Consider the following 22204-nt stretch of genomic DNA (forward strand, 5'->3'; position numbering starts at 1 on the left):
TTATTGTTAATCTGTTTGGAAAATAGGAACAAGCATCCATTCGTTTATCCTTTTTATTGCAAGTAAAAATTGAAGGCTGTGCTTCTATCGCCCACAGCAAACATGGCCGCTTCATTGGTTCTGTCACTAAAGGCGGGCGCGCATCACGTGGTCAGGCATTCCGGAAATGCGCATCTGAAAGGTCTCCTGGCTGTGACATTGGGCTGACAGCTCTGATCTGTGTCAGGAGTGTCTCCTCCGCAAAATGCCGCGCACAGGGCAAATTAAGGGTGACAGTTAACTGTTTGTGTGCCAGAGACGTGTACAACCCTGCATTTAGGCGGGGAATGACATAGCACAGTGATATATATATATATATATATATATATAAATATATGTAATATTATGTCTGTCATTCCACCTGAGGAAGAGGCTTCTGAGGCCCCTAAAGCTTACGTAACTTTAAATCTTTTTGCTGTTTTGACCCAAGAAAAGGTATCAACTTTAACTTAATTGCTTACTGCAATAATCTATATATGTTTTGTATTTAATCACCAAGTAACAAATATATTCAAATACAAAAGTCCTGAGGTGCATGGATGGAGGTCTTTGTTCTAGGTGTCCCAAATTGAACGGCCAGTCTCTGTTTAGGCCCCAACCCAATTTGCTCCTCTTTCCTCCCCCTAATGCCCTCTCTCCCCTCCTATGCCCCTCTCTCCTTCCCTGATGCCCCTCTCTCCTTCCCTGATGCCCCTCTCTCCTTCCCTGATGCCCCCTCTCCTTCCCTGATGCCCCCCTCTCCTTCCCTGATGCCCCCCTCTCCTTCCCTGATGCCCCCTCTCCTTCCCTGATGCCCTCCTCTCCTTCCCTGATGCCCCTCTTTTCTAGGAGGTCAGAATGTTTGCTGGGTATGAGGGTATCGCAGGGTTCTACTGCCCTAAAAGCCCCAATAATGTGTATAGAAACAGCTTTATAAATTGCCCCGCTCAAACACCCCAACGAACAGATTCTTTACGCCAAATAGACTTCCATTAGTCGGACCGGGTGATTTAGACCGAGCCATTCAGTACACAGCTGCCTGAAAACACTCTGTAAACATGAAATGGTTTTATCTGCTAAACAAGTATAATTAAATTTATGGGAAAAAAATATTACATTATGTCCTATTCAATAACGGGTAGATTTGGTAAAAAAAAAACAAAAAAAAACACTTTCCTGCTTTGGAAATTGGATTAATCAGAAAAGGTGACAATGATTGATGGCATTAATACCAACCTAATTTATTGATTTATTTTACGGAATACAAATATTGCTATTTAATAGCTATTAAAGTGCTTATTGTGATATTATGTATCCTCATGTATTTCGGACATTACCAAATATACATATATTACACCAAATATACAGCGTTTGGAAATAGTCAAAGCATTCTGGATTTTAAGACAGATTCACATAATTTACCCATTTTCTTTGCTGTTCTTAGTCAAGATTTTACAATACCCAGAAAACAACTTATACATAAATTATATGTATTTATATATTCATCCGTTAATAAAATGGCATAGAGAAAACAGTATCTTTATTTCTCGCGAGTTGAAAATATTATATTTTGTCTTTTTTTTTTTTTTTTTTTTAGAAGAATTATCTGGATAAATACAAATGAAACACCGAGCCCTGAAAAAGAATTTAGTACACAAAAAACTTATTTCTTCGCTCGAAGCTCATTCTCATTTTGTTTTGGAATGCGGTTTAACGAGCGTCGCGCCCAGACGTCGAAGCAGGTTGGTGACTTTATTATAACCAAACTGCTAACAGGTTAAATGCTTGTATCTTTGCAAATATTTTTGAATGTATTTATTTTTTTATAAAAATGAAAGAAAAAACTTTTTTCGGGGGGAAACATTTTTGGCCAACTGCTTGAAAATATTGGGCTGCTTATCTTGGATTTTAGCTCCCATCATCCTCAGTCAGCCAATACAGCTGGAATGCTGCAGTGAAGTAGAGTCGGGCCATAGAGGGTTAATGGTAAACAAACCCTGTTAATATGGTGCTGGGAGTTCTAGTTCTCTGTATATAGATGTATTAGCCCAGGACAACATGGAGTCTTTAGTGGATACTTTTTGGGGGAGCCAATACATAAGCATTAGAGACCACAGAGGTCTCTTGTTCAGTCCTCTGAGGTCATTTGTTACTGTGCACCACAGGGGCCGGATCCCCCATGGGATATAATTCATTACAAACTTTAGTTAATCAACCAATGCAAGAGCAGGACCCCCGATGTGTGCTCTTCACCCTGTGAAGTGGTATAGGTGGGATGTAATTGTAAGGATGTAGAATTCAGTATTGTTGCTAATTTTACCTCTGTAAGATTCAAAATAAGTTCTTTTCCCCGCAATTCGAACGCGGAACTAAAATGAGCGATGGAACGAGGAGAACCTGGTGGTGCCCCCTGCCGTAAGTTTTCTGGGCTATTCTTTGGGACTCTCTGTGGTCCGAGTTGGAGAAAAACCCTGAGGAGGGGGGGCAGAGTTGGCCCTTGAGACCCAGCAGGCTGCTTAAGACTAAAAGCTTCATCTAAGGGCTAGTCTAGACCCTTAATTAAAACCTCATCGAGTGCTAGAGCGCTCTAGAACCCTAAGAGCAGTAACTTCCAATATCCTGCGCTCATAGCATGCGCCATCTCTGTGTCATAATAATTTGTGCGATAAAATATTAGGTATAGCCTCACCCTGGCCCCTCCTTGGAAAAGGCCTTGCATTTAACCCTTTGAGTGGCAGAGGGCGGCCATCGCATTTCGCCGACCATCTCTCTGGCACCCAGCTGTGCTTTTCCAATTTACCCCTTCGCGCCGTCGCCTTGTTAAAAACAGATAAAACCGATGATATAATTACCCCCAAAAAAATAATTAACACGTTGACAAACCTCTTAAATTATTTTAATTTCGCACCGTTTGGTGATTCGATTTGCTAAATGAGTGAACGTCGCCGAGGTCTAGAATTACCAGCTTCTAACCTAGAATAATCAGCTTAATAAACACTGTTTGATTAATCATTCCGATTAAAACTATGAGGTTCTTATGAAACCTAAAACCCACATTTAGGTTTTTGTTTTGTTTTTTTACGCCCAGAATTCTAATTCTTCCATTAGAGAAAATACATTATATATTATTTATATTCTGGATTCCAGAGTTCACCGAATGTTCTTAAAAACCCAGCATGTAGTGCAAAAACTTCGAGTGATTGTACATCTTGGCGGCTGAGTTGAAACCAATAAAACTGAAAAAGGGACTTTTATTTTCATCCTCCAAGTCCTGCAACAAGTCTTTCAAGTCCTGTCTTGAGTCTTCTGCTGATGACCTCTTTCAGGTCAGAAGACCAGCCAGGTTTGGCTCTTGGGCAAAATAAAAAAGTCCACGTTTTTGTCCGCTAAGAGTCCCAATTTCGACATTTAAATAAATAGGGGGGTTTCTGTGGCGCTACTCGGAAAGTTCTGCCTGCCTGTCCTCGGAGGCGTTCGTCTCCCCGGGAATCTCCAGAGTCTCTCCTTTCACTGCCAGGTTGATGACCCGTAACCATTTCTGTTTGAGTTCTTCGCTGTCCGCCGAGAAGCTGTGAACAAACTTGGACTGCGACAGTTTGAAGCTGTGCGGTAAATCGGAGCTCCGGATTTCTTCGATGCTGTATCCCAAGAGAGGGATGGTCGCCTGGGCTTTAACGTCCTTAAAGTTAAATAGAAGATATAAAGTATCAGTAAGTTTGAAGGTGGGCACAGACCCCATTCACCAAGGGAAGGAAGGGGCTGCATATAGCGACGGCGAAGAGTTTCCACTTTTGGACCAACCAACTCGGATCCCCCATCTTCACGCGACGGCTTTAAGAAAAAGAAATGTATGCAGTTAACGTGTTTACCTGGGGTGCTCCGTACATGTATAAAACCAGAGCTTCTTGTTTCGGGATAACACACCAAACTTTCTGCCAAGGCTTGGATTTCTCATTATATTGGAGAAAACTGCAGATCACGCTGTTTCCGGAAACCTCCGCCGATTCAATCTAGAAATGGCAAATCAGCATGTAACGTGTGACGTGTTTGTCGCAGGAGACAATGTAACAAGTCATACAACAGCAACAGCTTCTTTATTTAACCCGCACACAACTCAGCAATGACAGAAAGGTTTTGAAATAAGATTCCAACGGATTTCACTCGGAGAAGGGCCTTTTCTGGGTCTGGTTTGAAAGCTTTAACCTACCTCCAGGATTCCTCTCTTTTTCTCTTTTTCTTCGCTGTCCGAGCCGCCTCGTAATATGTAGAAACAATCTTTACAAACTTTATTCATCTTGTCTCCGTCATAGGCAAGCGGAGCCTTGTAATCGGAGCATTTCCAGCAAACAACCTGAAATAAATTATAGTTTAGTTCAAGATGATGGAAAGTAGCCTAGCTCCACCCACACCGTACACTGGCCAATCACTGGTCCATTTTGGAATGACTACCCCTTTTTGCAGAGATAAGACCCATTCGGCCCCCGTCTAGTCTGCCCGTTTCTCCTGCTGTAAAGATTCAAACCTTAATTAATTGTTGGTCTCGTCTTAGATTCAGGAGCCGTATGTCTATCCCATGCATGTTTAATACCCTCGCTGTATTACCCTCTACCACTTCTGCTGGGAGACTATTCCACTTATCTACCTCCCTCTCAGTAAAGGGAAACTTCCTTCCGTTCCATCTCAGCCTCTGACCCTCTAGTGTTAGATTCTGGTCTCTTGTAACGTAAATCCCTTTACCAACGTATTACTTTTACTAAATCAGACGTCTTAAGGAAAGTAAAAGATTTTTTTGAAGCAACAGTCCTGCCTTCAGAGCTCAAATGTTCCCCCTTTAAAGACTTATACATACGTGTCCACACGCCCGACAATGATGCCGCCTCCGCGTCAACGCGTTAAACTGCTCCTTGCATTTCATGCACATTGTCACCTCGTTGTCTCGGATCCATTTCGGGGCTCTAATCCCCAATTCAGCTCTCTGGGGTAAAAATAAATAAATATATATGTATACTGAAGCGTGTGCATGTGTCCCGCCCCTGAGGAGTTTAAGATTATTGTATCAAGGCGAGGGAGGGACCGGGGATCTGAACTGGTTTGGGGGGGGGGTTAAGTCTCCTCTTACATTGACTTCAGTGGATGCCTCTTCATTTTTTCTAGAGTTGGCAATTAGAAAAGTTTCATTTCGCTGCCGAAATTCTGCTACTGCGCTCTGGACAGCCTGCGGACAAAAGAAACTAAAATTATTTACCGTGAAGGATTAATTACAAAGAACTTTTAAGAAACTGTTTCCATAGCAACAGCCTATCAGTGTCAGCTTTTGTATGTCACATGACAATTAAGTGTTCCCGTCACGAATTAAGAATTACGTGAAATAGTCTACAATGCAAGAATTCTATCAGTCCAGAATTTAACCGCAAATGCTGCTTTTTTTTGACAAAAGTGTTAAATTAAGTACTGAATGGGGCTCATTACCTTAACTTGCACTGATTTTGATGTAAAGCAGCAGCATCTAGAACAACTGCAGAGATTCACCGTGCTGTATGTGCAGAAAACCCTTGAGAAATCTATCTTTTTGCTTTTTAGAAAATAGGAATTTATCGGCTAAAGAAATATTTTTTCTAAACATTTTTTTTTACCTTAATCCATTCTTCTTTGTTTTGTTCGGAGCTTCAATAAAGAAAAGGAATAATAGGGCATTAGGTCACAAATACCATTTATACGGCATCCAGATCCAGCCGCCCCGCGGGACCCTCTTACCTGGCTTGTAGCTCCAGCGTCCGCTCTTTGCCGGATATCTGGAAGGTGTGCGGATAATCCTCATTTTGAGTCTCGGCCACGGTCATGCCTTCCAAACCGATCTTCGTGCGAACGGAATACTTGGTTCCGACCAAACTGAACTTCGGAACGCAGTAAAGCAACATGTTGTTAAACTGGAGGGGGGTGGAAAGAAAGGCGCTTATGAAACAATTGGATTTACATTCGCAAAAAAAAGGGATACTAAGATTGGAGGGGTTTCCATGTGCCCAGGATGCCCAACAGATCGTTGGATATATCGGACCTTTATATGACCTTTATATGACCTTCATAGGCGTTGAAATAAGAAGGTATCGTAAACCATTAATGTAAATTGACAGCTACGTTGTATGCTTCCCAGGTGCCCTTTTTCTAGGGTGCAGGGTGTGCGGTATATATTTGGAGCTCTGTAGCACCCATGCCTTGTTAGAGGGGGTGGGTTTTGCTTTTAGGGAGCATCTCGGGGGGGGGTTAAAATGATGGGGTGAGGGCCTGAGCACTGTAAACGGGACCCTGGTATCCAACAAGAACTTGTTTGCACTAGGTGTCCTACTGACTGCTGATTGGCTAAAATAGTTACCGATGCAGCCTATGAAACCACTCCTGCCATGACCAGGACTATAGAATGGAAATGTGGTTGCTCGGTGGTGTTCTAAACCATCAGTATTTCGCCATAAAGCCACGGCGATTCATGAAACAACATACTTTTTATAAATAAAATGTTATAATTCCCAACTCACTAAGAACAGATGCCTCTCCTGAGCCGACGTGTTGCGGGCAGCAAGTTTAAGGATCTGTCCTTCTTTTAGCAGCTCGTTGGACGGATTGACAATGTCCTCCTCTTCTCCAAGCATCTCGTAGACCATCAGCAGCTTCTTCAGGTTCTCCTGATAATATCACAGAGCCCAGCAGACTTTGGTTACAAGAGAGAAGTGCATATTGTGCGCATTGCAAACCAATAAACCATTCAACCCCCTAACCAACCCGAAACACGGCAATAAAAGCTAAAACTCTAGACGTCAGGATGGCTCCTTGCTGAGCTCTACTCCTAAATTAAGGGGAAATTCACTCCAAAAGGAGTCTTCTGTATCGTAAGCCACTTAACAGAGAACGTCGTCTCTTAACACGGCTGTCTCTGGAATGATAAAATATATACGGTATATACACACACACACACACACAAGTCACTGGAGTTCTCACCATTTTCCGTATCGACGTATTTGAGTGCGTCGCCGCTGTTGAAATAATCTCCAGGGACTCTAAGTATGGAAAAACAGATAAGGTTAGAACTTTTAGGGAAGAAACTGAATAACAATAAATTATTAAAAATAATAAAACGGCCGTCACGTGGGGAGATCGGTCGATCGGAACAGCCAGACTTTACAATATCAATCAGGCTGGATCTTGGAATCTTTAACGAACAACAAAAAAGGGGAATAAACCTACTTTCCGCGTCCTTGTAGTCGAGGGAGTCCTGGGGGAGTTTCCGCAGGTAATCCTTCAGCAACATTTCGTATCGCGGAATGCGTTGGACGGGCTCCAGCATGTGGTGCTGCAGAGTCAAATTCCCGCATTTCCCCTCTCTCTGCAAAAGACGGGCGAAGTCAGGTTTAGAGGAGACGTTTCGAGCTGAAATCTATCCTGAATGCACGGCACCGCGACTTAAACGTACGTCAAGTCAGATAAAACCGCTGGATAATGGGACATTTCAACTCCACTTATGCTTCTCCTGCAGTATGGTATATAGCCAAATCAGCAAGATGCCCTGTATGATGTATAGTCCAATCAGCGAGCCGGCCCTGTGTAATCTATAGTCCCATCAGCGAGCCAGCCCCGTGTAATCCATAGTCCAATCAGCGAGCCTGCCCTGCGTAATCTATAGTGCGCATGCACGATATTGTATCATTAAACATGATGCAGAAAGCTCTTATTCCATAATTTATTCCCAAATGGATGTTTTTTGTGCCAAATTATTCCGATTTACCTGAATTTCATCAATCACATGTTTAAACTGCGCCGACCTCTCTCGCCACGTTTTCACCGTTTCCATGGCGGTGTCAAAGTTCTTAACGTATTCCGCGTACATCTTTAAAAAAGGGGACAGCTTCTGCAAAATGTCTCCAATCCTTGGATTGACAGACCTGTTGAAAATAACAATCATTTCAGTAATTAAGTTCTAGTAATAAATCATACGGCGTCCCGATCGCCTAGTCCCGTCTCCTGGCCCGTTCTCACCATTCCATCATCCGACTTTCTAAATCCGGCAGCAGAAACTTCTCATGGAAACTACGTATCGATAAAATGTTTGAGAATATTGTTTTCGGCACCTCTTGGGGAAAAGAGCCCTTTTTGGCTTCTTTTTCCAACGCTTCATTGAATGTCTGGAAAAAAAAACACAATTAGGTCTGCTAAAGAAATTACCATGGGTCTGGGTACCACCACCCTTTCCCTCTGGGTGGTGCGGCTCTTAGCGTTACTAAAATCCTGTTAAGTCACTAAGCCATGTGGTCCCCCTGTGGTATTAACACCCAGGAATTCTCTAAATTTACTTCATCCAAGCTACACCTGGTGACATCACAGTCCAGTTGGACCGCACACACGACATCATGCCCTCCATCTTAGCTTCTGGATAAGAGATGACAGCTTCACGAACTAATACAGAAAACATGCCAATAAAGATGACTATTTCCCCAAAATAGCTTTTTTTTAATCATAAAATTCCAGCAAATGGTTCACAAAGCATGCCTAATAATATTGAGTAAACGGTGGGACTTCAGCGTAAAGAAACAAACCGCGGCAATGGTTTTTTCTATATTTTAAATAAAAAAAACAAATAAAAGGAGAAAGGTGGACAGAATTACGGTACAAGTCCAAAGATCACCCCAAGAAGCCTTAGATTTTACATATCTCCCCTATCTTGACCTCAACCCAGAAAGTGCCTTCTCACCCTTTCCTAGATACTCAACGGCTGCCACGTTAGTCAGGTCCGGTCAGGCAGCTCTTCTGCTTTTTGTACTTTTTAAATAAAGTTTGAAGTCTCCCCCCACACACTCATAATTGTCAAAAAAATTGCCAAAAATACATGTGTGCCGCTGGCCGAGATCAAATGATGAATCCAAGTATTGGAATAAAACCGCGTACCTTCAGAAGATCGAGGCGGCTGACGTAAGCCCTCTCCGTCTGTAAGAGCTCGTTGGCGATATTATGCAGCCTCTGTTCGTTTGTTTCCTATAAAAAAATAGAATTAATTGATGTATGGAGGGATAGACGAAAGACTCGGTCACATTAATCTAGTTCTGTAACCATCTAATGGCAGGCATTCAATAAACGGATGAAAGGACGTGTTCACATTCCACAAGCCTGGAACCCAAGAAAGCAAAACCAAAAAAAAAAGGGTAAAAAATGATTTTTGTATGGACATTAACATAAAAAAGGAAATTTTATTAAATATATTTTTCTGTCTAATTTGGCTGCATCATTTTTTTTATGTATTCAGCCTACTTACTAAAATCATTTGTAAACATGTGTGTGCTGCCATATTGGGCTATTTAGGACATTAAACCCCTCCCCCCCATGACAGCACAGCACTTCCACCTCACTTTGTGGCTCTGGAAAGCCGAGAGTGAATAATGGAGTCTCCAGATTTTCTGGGAACTGGTAACCAGGGGTTCAGTGGTTGCTCGGTGGGAGCAGAGACCCCATAATGAAAAGTGGGCGGCGACAGGACACTGGATAAGGTGTGTGGACGTTAGGCTCCGCCCAGTGAACGGCAGACTGTAAAGTGACAGGATTGTGCAAACGCAGCGTGATGGGAATAAACACAAGTTTTTCTTTTAATAGATCTCATATGACACATAACACACGCGGGCGGACAGTTTAATACACAATATTTCGTAAGTTATCAGTAAATCAGAGCTTTTACCAGTTTAACACTTTTAATGTGTACTTTCCTCTATGCCTAGAATAACCTGTTGCATTTCTATATGTGGCCAGCAGAGGGGGCTGTTTTTTTTTTCTCATTATATGGTAATACCCCGCTTTTCAATTATATTATTTTTGTTATTTTTGGGGCTTGCTGTTAAGGTTTTTTTTTTCGCATTTCAACACTTGTGCAAAGATGTTTTTAGGCTTTTACACGCACTAGCAAGTCAAAAAATGTGCTTGCTTTGCTTTTTAGTGCTGGTCTGGTCCCCAACCCACCATAATTTTTGTTTTATATAGCGCCCTCAGATTCCACAGCAATGTAAAAAGGGCAAAATGGAATGGTGGAGGGAACTTAAGAGAGAGGTAGAAGGGAAAGGCATCCAGCGTGAGATGGAACAGACAGGGTTAAAAGGGGCAGGGAGGATAAAATGGGAAGAGGCAGAAGTTGAAAGTGAAGCAGGAGGAAGGACTTTTAGAACTCGTTCTCCACAAACAACCAAAAGCCCTCGTTTCACAACCCTTGGTTAAAGGTGCTGATCCACCTACTCTGATTTTACAACTAAATGCAGAATTATAAACACCCTCCTTTGTACGGTTTAATGCCAAAATAATTTTCCTGGGGACATTTGTCATGTGACACAAAAACAGGCACTGATAGGTTGTTGCCATAGAATCAGGGTTTTTTTACAGGATTAAAAGGAAAGAATAAACCTTAGAAGATATCTCATTTTACTTGCTTAGGATACTAAATTCTTTAAAACCTTTGAAATAGCGGAGATACGATTGTCCGGAGGCCAGTTTTATACAGTAGCAAAAATATTTCCGAAAATATACCTTGAATTCCCCCGACTGCCTGAGTGCATCGCTGAGGCTGTCGTCATCTCCTACTTCACCGTCGACGGGGTCTTCAGTTTCCTGATATCCAATATTAACCTGCCCTGTGTACGCGGGATTCGTGGATGGGTCACTGGGAGTATCGGGATGTTTCCCATTCGTAAGAGTTTCTGGCGAAGGTCCATCTAACGTCACGGGAGAAGAGATTTTCCCAGGAGTAAGAGGAGGAGGAGGATCCAGCAGAAGTTGGTGCGTTGGTGGTATGCCAGGAGAAGAAGGCTGCGTTCGAGGAGTAGAATGTTCCCCACAGTCCGTTTCGCTGGCCGTTACCATCCCATTGGAAGTAGGCTTCGGCTGATCCAGAGTGAGTTCTAGGCTCATGGTTTGCTTCTGGAGAAGGGGATGCTCCATAAAAGATCTGGATTGTAGGGTGACTTTAGCTACAGTTCTGTGATTCGATCCATTGTTTACATCTGAAAAGTCCTTCTTGGTCTCGCTAGGACTAGGGAGGAAAAAACCCGAGAAGAAGTTATAATTAGAAGACCCATCAGCTCACATTCAGCTCACAGCCTTCCAGCGGCATGCAGCTTGGAATCGAAAACATTTGTGGTGAAGCCAGTTTCTGCTTCTAGTCTCAGCTTCCTCATACACATCCTCTAAATACATTTAAGGGACAGTAAAGCCACACGTCACATAAATATTATATTAAAGACAAAACCCTTCAAGTTCCCTGCAAAACCCCTGTAGAGGGTCTCCATGAAACCCATGGCAACCCCAACGCTGAGTAACCTGCCAGTCCCTCTGATGATTTCAGACAACATGTATTGGATTTTATCTTAAATAAATAACTTCCACAAACTCATTCCTTGCATATAATTAGTAAAGCCTAAAATAATAAAGATAACAGTGTACACAGTGCTAGACCAAGTGCTATTCTAAAAACCATGAGTCTCCTGCGAGTAATCACTAAATAATTACAAATTCATCACAAAATAGCGCATATTTCAATATATTTATTAATTCTGAAGCATAGATATACAGATATATTCCAGAGAACAGCATCATCACTAATTTATATGTCAGAGAGAACAGCTCAGACATTCTATGCCAGAAAGAACAAAATCACACACAACATTCTATTCCAGAGAGAACAGGATCAGCACCGAAAATTCTATAAATCAGCCCTAACATTCTATTCCAGAAATAACAGAACATCCCCAACAATCTTTTCCATAAAGAAAGAAAGCTGACCCAACAATAAGTTCCAGGGAGAGCAGGAGCCACACAAACATTCTATTCCAGAGAGGGCAAGACCAACACCAACATTCTATTCCAGAGAGGGCAAGACCAACACCAACATTCTATTCCAGAGAGGGCAAGACCAACACCAACATTCTATTCCAGAGAGGGCAAGACCAACACCAACATTCTATTCCAGAGAGGGCAAGACCAACACCAACATTCTATTCCAGAGAGGGCAAGTCCAACACCAACATTCTATTCCAGAGAGGGCAAGACCAACACCAACATTCTATTCCAGAGAGGGCAAGACCAACACCAACACTCTATTCCAGAGAGGGCAAGACCAACAGCAACATTCTATTCCAGAGAGGGCAAGACCAACAGCAACATTCTATTCCAGAGAGGGCAAGACCAACACCAACATTCTATTCCAGAGAGGGCAAGACCAACACCAACACTCTATTCCAGAGAGGGCAAGACCAACAGCAACATTCTATTCCAGAGAGGGCAAGACCAACACCAACATTCTATTCCAGAGAGGGCAAGACCAACACCAACATTCTATTCCAGAGAGGGCAAGACCAACACCAACATTCTATTCCAGAGAGGGCATGGCCAACACCAACATTCTATTCCAGAGAGAACATTCTATTCCGAATCGTTAGAATGTGTGGTCTCGGCCAATCCTATTTCAGCGATAACAAGATTGGTCGCTACATTCTATTCCCTAGATTCAGCCAATCCATCTCTCCAAAGGAGGGGATCCAACCAAGCTCAGCATTCTTTCCCAGGAGCAAGATCTTAACGAGACACGTCGGACATACATATTCACCAAAGAAAGTCCATCGTGACCCACTACAGCTCGACATCTTTATCCGCACAAAGCACTCACCTGTTCTCAAATCGGCTGATGAGATCGGAGATCTTGCTCGATTTCTCTGCCGAGGTGGGGGTACTTCCGTCCATCCTTTGCATTCCGCGAGGGGCCGTCCGAAAGGCTCGATTTGGGTTTGTATAGGGAGAGGGCGGCAACTCTGCAGGTTTGGGCGGCACTGTTACCAAAAGAAAGACATTTTTACTTTATGAGTCAATAAGGACCAAACAGTTTAGGACAGAAATGGTAAAATAGCAATTCTGGCAAAATTCTACAAAAACAAAAGAAATGTGGAAATGAAATGTTTTGTTACAGAAGTAACTCTTGCAAAGTCCGTTTCTTTTATTCATTAAAATACTAAGTCGGGAACGGATGTAATTCCTGAGATGCGCAACCAGCTGCTTCCCAGTACGGCTAATGGGGATCAGAGTTCATACGGAATTCATTCTGCAGATTATCGATAATTTGGATCTCATGCCTTTTGGTGGACAACGAGTGAGACTTTGCGATGCTTTAGGCGCGTTGGCTTACTATGAATACAATATATTGGGGCAGGTGTACAGAGGGGCACTTTATCTCAAGTGGGTGTGGTTAGGGGTGTGGCCGGGGTATTTGTGTAACCGAGTGGGGCATTTCCTGCTGTTTCTATACACATTGTCAGGGCTTTTAGGGCTGTAGAACCCTGCGATGCCCTCACGTAAGGATATATTAAGCGCAGTTAAGTGACCCTAAATACTTTACGGAAGCTGGAAAATCCTGAACACATCAGACCCATAAATCTTTAATGCGTTTCCCGATCCTTCCCCACTCAGCGCTTTGTGGTTTAGTAAAGCTTCTCAGATACATTGGAAAGGTTTGGGAATCGTGGCAAATAATCGCATCATCTACACATTTCCCGGCCGGGGACGTCCTAAACCGTGAGGGCAACAGGAGTGGTTTGCTGGCCACATCTCAGATGATATTGCATCGCTTGCTCCGTGATCTACCCCTGTATTGGGGCAGGCGATGGGGCAAAGTGTTCAGTAAATTTACTAGAACCGGGGAGACGTTTATGCCACGTGAGACGCAGTTAACATCACGACACGTGCGATTTCCCAAAATACATATAATAAAGACAGATTTATCCGACGGGATGTTTCAGAACTGCAACATTTTCACGGCTGTGTCAGCAGAAACATTTTTTTTTTTACTCTTCCTTCTAAGTTGTTAAATCAGCACAAATAGAAGATCTCCACGGCTTAGGAGCCACCAAAAATAGCCTGTCTGGCTTCTTGATCGCACCGACCGTTACCCGTACTGATAGCATGTAAAGAGTTAAAGTAGGCTGAGTGGGGAAAAAAGAACAAGACGCAAAATAAGCAAAAACACTGCATCTCCTTGAGGACGAGACTATCCTCAGGCTACACGCTTCTCAAACTCACAAACCTAGAACCTGCCGGCACCCGTCTAGTCGCCCGTTTCTCCTGCTGTAAAGACTCAAACCTTAATCAGTCGTTGGTCTCGTCTTAGATTCAGGAGCCGTATGTCTATCCCATGCATGTTTAATACCCTCACTGTATTACCCTCTACCACTTCTGCCGGGAGGCTGTTCCACTTATCTAGCACACTCAGTAAAGTAACATGTCCTTACATTACATCTAATTCTACTAAAAGAAAATAATTTTTTACAGAAAACTGTACAGACTAATAAAAATGCTTGAGATTTAGGGGCATAATGCCAGAAAAAGTACATTAAAGAAGCTTTAATAATCGGGGCAGTCAGAACCCGCCCTGGACACGCCAGACTCTGCTGATATCACACATTTTCCTTTGTATTACTGTAAAGGATGAAGACAGCGACAGATTTATAATGCAATTCATTTGCAAATTCTGGATCCTGAAACCTATCCCACCCTCATCCTCAACGCTCCCACCCTTTCCTTACCAGAGCGGCAATAAAAAGGATTTAACCGAGCAAGCGCTTTGGGACCCTTTCATGACGTCAAATACAACAAAGCACATGAAATCCTCCCAAACGGAGCTTTCTGTAACATCATGCTTTGTACTTTACCATTTAAAAGGCCAGCTAAATACCATACATACATCCCAAGTGTCTCTATTTACAACGGCCAGTCCTTTGTTGTGAACCAAATCTTCGTCTCCAACAGTATCATTGAAGTCTGCCTTTTTTTCACCTTTGTTGTATGTTCAGCATAGGCTTAAAGTCCCTCCCCCTGATGCCCCCTCTTCTCCTCCCCCTGATGCCCCCTGTCCTCCCCCGATGCCCCTCTTTTCTAGGAGGTCAGAATGTTTGCTGGGTATGAGGGGATCGCAGGGTTCTACAGCCTTAAAAGCCCCGATAATGTGTATAGAAACAGCAGGGAACGGCTTTATAAACTAAACGGTTAAATAAACCCCATTATTCTTCATCCAGTTAAGGGACATCAGAACCAACTGGCCCACCATGGCAGATTTCCAGAGAAAGCATGCAGATTGTATCCCGTGTCTAATTTTATTGTTGGGCTTGGTCTCCCTATAACTCTCGGGGGACCAAAGTAGGATGAAGAGTGAATTTGGGATGGGACGGTGCCATTAATAAATTATACAACACGATGTCACAGGTCACCAGCTGTTTTCTTGCGTGATATCCGCTTTGGATCATCCTAAAGAGACAGAGCTATTGTAGGTCAACAAGGTCCCACTATTGCGGGGTATTTGTATAACTGAGTGGGGCATTTAGAAGAAGAATAATGGGGTTTATTTACCCCGTTTAATTTATAAAGCCGTTCCCTGCTGTTTCTATACACATTATCGGGGCTTTTAGGGCTGTAGAACCCTGCGATGCCCTCATACCCAGCAAACGTGATTTAATAGCATTTTTTGCAATAGGATTGAGATTTTACTGTTTATGAGGAAGGGGAACCCACAAGGTCCCAGGGGGGCAGATTTTCCGACTATAAGCACCATGTGGTCATAGTGTTCTGAAGTCTGAAGGGGTAATTTTGGATTTCTTTGGGTCGTTTCATGGTGAGAGCCTGATCCAAAAACAATAAAAACTGCGGAGGCCGACTGCAGGAAATACATTCTTATTTTTTTAACTAAATCAGGTTTTTTTTAATAAGCAAGATAAGATTTAAACAGAATATTTTATAATAAAGTTTTGTGGAGGGCAGTAAAAAGCAATAGTGCTATAGATTTACCTGTATTAGGGCACTTTTAAGGAGGGGTCATTATGGAGGAGAAGGACATGCTAAGGGCTAAAGCGAATTTGTTGGAAAAGGCATGGTCATCAGCAACAATCAGCAGCTTAACAATAGGGGAGAGAGAACCTTTAACTAAATGGGGAGGAATAATCATGCAGATGCTGAGAGCAGGAATTTAAGATGGCCGCTCCCATGGGATACACATAAGGTGGGCTTTGAATACATATTTTCTTAATGTGTAAACACCAGGTATGATCGGTATATGACATCATTATAGGTGCCAGACTTTGTATGAGATACCCCTGCTCTCCACTAGATGGCGCCGGTGTGTGTGATCAGGCAGCACTACAGTGCAACTTTGTATCCATTGTTGTTAAAAAGGATACAAAAAGATACACATATAATCATTATTATGATAACATTTGGGAGAGTTTAGAGGGGTTTGATACAGATCTATTATGTGGAAAGAGGTCCCACCTCTGGAGCGGGGGATAATGCCAGTCCCTACCTGCCGGTTTCGGGCTCCCGTTCGCAGTCCTGGCGCCGTTCTTCACTCTTGACCCCGTAGCCGTATCATTTTGTCTGCTCTGCTCCACCAACTGGTCGGTGCTGGTCGAGATGGGTCTCCAGATGGGTAGAATCCGGGGGCAGACGGCACTGCCACCTGCAAGAGGGCAAATAATTTCAACATCAGCAACGGGGTAATTAAACATGTATACACTTAATGGGTATATGTGCACACATTTTGAATTAAATTCTCCACTCTATCACGGCTTCTTTTCTCTGACATTCCCCCCCCCCCACATTCCCCTATGAGAGCCGGCACTGGGGAACATTCACTAAACATAAAGTTGTGGATCAGCTGATAAACCGTACATTATACAGAGAATCTCATAGATTAACTATACGTTATACAGGACCGGCTTGCCAATTTAACTATACATTATACAAGACATCTCACTGCTTTACCTATACATTATACAGAGGCGGCTCACTGCTTTATCTATACATTATACAGGACATCTCACTGATTTACCTATACATTATACAGGACATCTCACTGATGTACCTATACATTATACAGGGGCCGGCTCACTGATTTACCTATACATTATACAGGGCCGGCTCAGCCCTTCCTGCAGGAGAATCTCTGGGGCCATCCCTTGATAATGTGCAGTGCACTTGGGTAGATGAAGCGTCTGATCTCAGCGCAATCCACAAATCCTCAGTGTGTTTCTGTATCAGCTAAGAGTTAAATCTTTGTAGTTCACGAGCCAAGCGCCCTTCGTGTGCCGTTAGAATCTAGGTTAGTGTGTTAAACGCTCCCCGTTTATTGCCACCCATTAGATTTAAATCCCTTCTGCTTGAGGCTACTGCAAACACCGTGCCTGCGCACCCCAATTTATATGGGGTATAGGCGAGTTATAGGCGAGTTACGATCACTGAAGGGCTTAACAGGGCATTTCCCCAGCTAAATCATTTATGAAATATGGCTTTGTTACCGATCCCGACTATTTTATACATAACAGGACCGGGATAAATATTCCACCCCATTCCGTTTGCAGAAAGGAGAAATGGAATCCAACTTACTTTTCCCCTTAAAAAGCTGGGGCATACATGGAAGAGGTAAGGAAGGGGTTAACAAAAAAAATATTCAACAAATACACCCCACGGGGGTTCCTGCTGCAAGTAACGGTCACAATTATTACCAAAGCATCCCGGAGGACTTATGGAAAGCATGTGTCTTATAAAAAGTAGTCCTTAGGATTGTCTGCCATTGTGTGGAGCCCCCGGGGGGTCCCGAAGAAGGCGGATAGTAATGGATTCCTTCTGCTTCATTAAAACCCTGCGCATGCACGGCTAATTCTGCTGTGTGCGATGCACCCTGCAGTCAGGCCTCAGTGGCTCAGACACTTTATTTATCTCGTACATTGTCCGTAATTAACAGCTTGGTGGAGACTGGAGGCCGCTGCAGACTGGGGGCCCCAAACACCTCACATCATATCCCTACTGGCCGTTGGGATATGATGTCATACCACGACGCTCTGCCTTTTAAATACCTGCAGTGCCATGTAGAAGCACAGTCCGCCATAGTGTTAGTGGGCCAATTAGGGGCCAGCAACGATTTCCATTTTAACTGTCTCATAGGCGAGTGGCGTTTTAGGCTACCTGATGGCCCAATAGGGCAATTGGCAGAGGGGCTGCCACCCCTGTGGATCTGCTTAAGCCATAAGAAACCACATTGAGGCCAGAATCAAAGTGTCCATTCCAGCCCTAAGAATCATTGAAGGGCCGCAATAAACCGGAGGCACTGGTCTTGTTACGAGTTGGTTGAATAACTGATCAGTGTGGCCCTCGGCAGATACTCGTATGGCTACGGCCCCAAAAACAAAGCGAAAGCCCGCGGTTTAGAATCTGTCAATCAGGCTGCACGCTTGGTTTGGTCACAAAACCTCATAAATTTATCCCACTCAAGAATTACGCCCAAGCAATGTAAATGACATTTACTGGAAATGGTAAAAAGCATATTAAAGTTCAGTAATCGGCAGCGGGGTAAAAAATAAACAAATATATATATTCACTTAATATACAAATATTATAGAAGTACACAGGAGCTTTTTCATTTTCATTTTCTATGGCAACGACCTATCAGTGCCTCCTTTCCTATCACATGACAATTAAGCATTCCCTAACAAAGTCGGTATTAAAAGGGTTTGGGTTTTCCGCATACCCGGGAGGACGGATCTAGGGCTGCGTTTAATTACAAAGAGATCAAGATTCTGCCGAGTCGGCGGAACAGCAGCTTTAATTACAAAACTCTCCACAACTGTTACAACACATATAACTATAACATATTACACAAAACGTTGCCACTGTGTTTGCAAATATTATGACATTGGATGCCACAAAATACACGCAGATTTTTTTTGTTTTGCAACATCTGGACCCATTTTGACCCAAAATATTTGTCCGTTTCTGATATTAAAAAGAAAGCTCGGGTATTTTCACCTATTGTGCCAATCTTACAGAAAATGAATGTGTAAGGTTGAAATAAACTGTAGTCGTCTAAGGTGGAAGCTGCAGCTGAGAATTCTGGCCACCGATTTGCTGCTTGAAGCACTTTCTGCGCATGTACAAGGGGGTCTCAATAGGCAGCCCCCCCCCCCAACAGCAGCATCCACCGTGTCAGAGCTGGACCTGTTGGGAGGTAAATATATCACGTCAAGGAATATGGGGGGGAGGCAAAGGGGCAATTGCATATGGGGGATTCTTATTTCAATTCTTTGATCGAATGATCTGGGTTTATCTCGGAGGCCAAATTTGGAGATCTCTGCTCGCGATTCCTGGGGCCGTACATTTTTCAGATTTTTAGATAGTGACAATGCGCAGACCCCCGTGCCTTGCGTCTGCGCTAATGAATCGTTTAAACGTTACGGAGGCCGCAAAAGGAGGCCCGAGGATGGAAAATCCGTAAGAGACAAATGTTAAACGTATACGTTTCCAACCCGCTCTTCATCAAACTGCCAAAACGTCCAGTGCTTTGTGACAATTAGGGAAGTATTATGCCATATAATGTGTTTTTAAATCACCTTTAATAACTCCCATTCTTTTATTTTTCATATTCCCGTTTTCTTTTTTTACCCCAGTTGTAGTTTTTGTCCCATAATATAAAGTTTTCAGGCAGCTGCATATCAGCCGTTTGTATGATTCTCGCTCTGTTATCTGATCCCCGATCTACTAAACACCACGACTCCTTATCATACTGCCTGTGGGGAACAATAGAATGGCTCAGTTTTAATCACCCAGCCGGACTTTCTGACTAATGAAAGTCTATGGAGGGACGGACTTCATTAGCATCGCCATAAAGCATCAGCTCAGTGTGGTGTCTGAGCCGGGAAATTCACCCAAAATATCACATGACTGACAGCGATGGCGGCTCGGTACACAGCTCTGGGGGTTGTGATTTTTTCCCCGCAGGACTTCCCCTTTCAGTAAGCAGGACAGTTTTTTAGGATGTTTTTGATATAATTATTATGTTTGCAGAGCAGTTACCCCCCAGAGACACGACTAATTTAGGTTAACGGTGGCTGCTTCTGGAATAGTGCATCAGAACATTCGAATGGTTGCTATGGTGACAAGACCACCAGAATAACCTTTTCTGTTTTATGCGGCTGGAGGATTAAAACGAATAGAATGGAGAAAAAAACCAAAACATGTATGCAAATTACAGCGGGAATTAACGACACGGCCGGCCCCTTTATTAATTAGATAATTGGAACAGAAGAGAAAACATCCCTCAGAGCTTACAGCTGCTTTATTTAAGATAAATCTTTATTTAATTCTAGTATGGAAAATAACCCCCCCCCATAAGGGCAGTTTATTTTAAGTTGTCGGAATGTGGGACTATCCTTGGAGAGTGGTAGATAAGTGGAACAGCCTCCCAGCAGAGGTGGTAGAGGGTAATACAGTGAGGGTATTAAACATGCATGGGATAGACATACGGCTCCTGAATCTAAGACGAGACCAGCGGCTTTGAACCCCTCTAACTTCGTTGCCGTCCTGTCGTTGCCGCTGATTTGAACTTTATTAAGCCGCTCAGTATTTTTATCCTGTGACCGCCCGTTCCCGGCCCGGTCATGTGACGCCCGCCGGGTCTGCACCTGTTGTGGTGGCTGCAGTCCCACTGATACAGCTGTCCCTGGGGGATGGGGGGGCAACAAATACCCCCAAATTCCATGAAATAATGACAATTCTGGACTACAAACCCCAACAAAACAATTATATACCCCATACATGTAACACACGTGTAACATGATCCCCTATCCACATGCAATCTGCACGCGCCATAACACTATTTTCACCAAAACTTGGCTTTTTGCAATTTTTTTTTATAGCCACACGTTTATTTTTTTTGTTGCAGACGCGTTTAACCTCTGCACCCTATCGCCTACTTCTGCCCTGGACTATAATTCCCATTATCCACAGGCTGTGGGCAGTGCGAGTTACTGTGGACCTGCGGCTGGAAGGCTATAAGATGCTGCCCCTGTCTTTCTAGGTTAACTTCAGTTCAGTTGAGTTTTGCCCCCCCCCCCAAACCGGGGCAGAAGGGGTCGGCCGCCCCACCTCCTGTAATTATTCCTCCCCGGGGATCTTCAGGGGGCCTTTACTGAACAGCTGATGCCTTCTCTGTGCTTAATGCATGGAGTTTGTGCTTCATTTCAAATGGAATCACCGGATTCAAACTCCCATCACTCCCCAGTTGGTGGAAGCCCTAAGTACCCCTTTATAACACACATGATTAACAGGACTGGTTGTCGAGCTCTCTGTTTTTGGGGTCTATTCTTTAGACTATTATTGATCATTTGGATATCACATATTGGAGGGCTTCCAAACATCTGAGTGGGTTTGTAGTATGGGGGTTAGATTAAATGAAAGTAAGTTTTACTTTACTGAGAGGGTGGTTGATAAGTGGAACGGCCTCCCAGCAGAAGTGGTAGAGGGTAATACAGTGAGGGTATAAAACATGCATGGGACAGACATACGGCTCCTGAATCTAAGACGAGACCAACGACTGATTAAGGTTTGAGTCTTTACAGCAGGAGAAACGGGTGACTAGACGGGGGCCGAATGGGGCCGATCTGCCGGCAGGGTCTAGGTTTTTATTACTATTTAATCTTATCCAAAGTAAGGAATATTGCGGCTTTACTTATTTTTTCTGTCCCATAGCTTTTGGAAAAGAAAACTAAAACTAAAAAAATAAAATGTGAAAAACGGAAAAAAAAAACAATAAAAAAAAGTTTTCTCCTGGTCCAGAAAGACTTTTTAATAAAGACCTCTTAAAAACAGAATTCCCCCCAATTTCCTGCATTAAATAATTAAACTGACATTAGCAAAATATATGTAATAGAGCCCCCCCCGTGGTATCCCATGTTCTCAGGATCTGCACGATTATTTTCCCCATTAAAACGATCTTTCCCTAATTGTTTAGTTGCTGATTGGACAAGGACAGGAAAATGAATGATTATATAACGCTGGCTCTGCCACAGGCTGCCACCGGTCTCCGAAGGACACCGATTGCCAAACAAAAGGCTGAAACGCAATAGGTAGCTTCAGTAAATGTCGCGGCATCCTCGGCAGTCAGACAGTAGCACCTAGTTGGACATGCGCGACTGCAGATGCATGCGCAGGATCTGGTTAATGTTTAATTAAAAAAAAACAAAAAACCTCACGGCAGTAAATGAGCCGTAATACAGATAACGAGGGATAGGAATACATTTTTTCCTCTTTTTAATTTAAAATAAATTAACGTGAAATATATCCCCAGACCCCAGCAGAGAAT

At 43.2% G+C, this 22204-nt stretch overlaps 1 protein-coding gene across 1 annotated transcript in view; it reads right to left on the minus strand.

The window, feature by feature from the left end:
• Positions 1-2898: 2898 nt before the first annotated feature.
• The window catches only part of FGD4 (FYVE, RhoGEF and PH domain containing 4), a 41072-nt gene continuing 21766 nt past the window's right edge, over positions 2899-22204 (minus strand). The window contains exons 2-17 of the mRNA XM_053462114.1: positions 16373-16528; positions 12701-12860; positions 10567-11068; positions 8950-9036; positions 8044-8189; positions 7793-7949; positions 7255-7393; positions 7009-7067; positions 6549-6695; positions 5773-5945; positions 5652-5682; positions 5138-5233; positions 4868-4993; positions 4226-4369; positions 3888-4028; positions 2899-3697 (exon numbers count right to left, since the gene is read on the minus strand). Coding sequence (XP_053318089.1) covers positions 3455-3697; positions 3888-4028; positions 4226-4369; positions 4868-4993; positions 5138-5233; positions 5652-5682; positions 5773-5945; positions 6549-6695; positions 7009-7067; positions 7255-7393; positions 7793-7949; positions 8044-8189; positions 8950-9036; positions 10567-11068; positions 12701-12860; positions 16373-16528 — 2507 coding nt within the window. The 3' untranslated portion in view covers positions 2899-3454. The remainder of the gene's footprint in view (positions 3698-3887; positions 4029-4225; positions 4370-4867; positions 4994-5137; positions 5234-5651; positions 5683-5772; positions 5946-6548; positions 6696-7008; positions 7068-7254; positions 7394-7792; positions 7950-8043; positions 8190-8949; positions 9037-10566; positions 11069-12700; positions 12861-16372; positions 16529-22204) is intronic.

The sequence above is a fragment of the Spea bombifrons genome, chromosome 4 (assembly GCF_027358695.1).
Source record: "Spea bombifrons isolate aSpeBom1 chromosome 4, aSpeBom1.2.pri, whole genome shotgun sequence".
Taxonomy (NCBI): Eukaryota; Metazoa; Chordata; class Amphibia; order Anura; family Pelobatidae; genus Spea; species Spea bombifrons.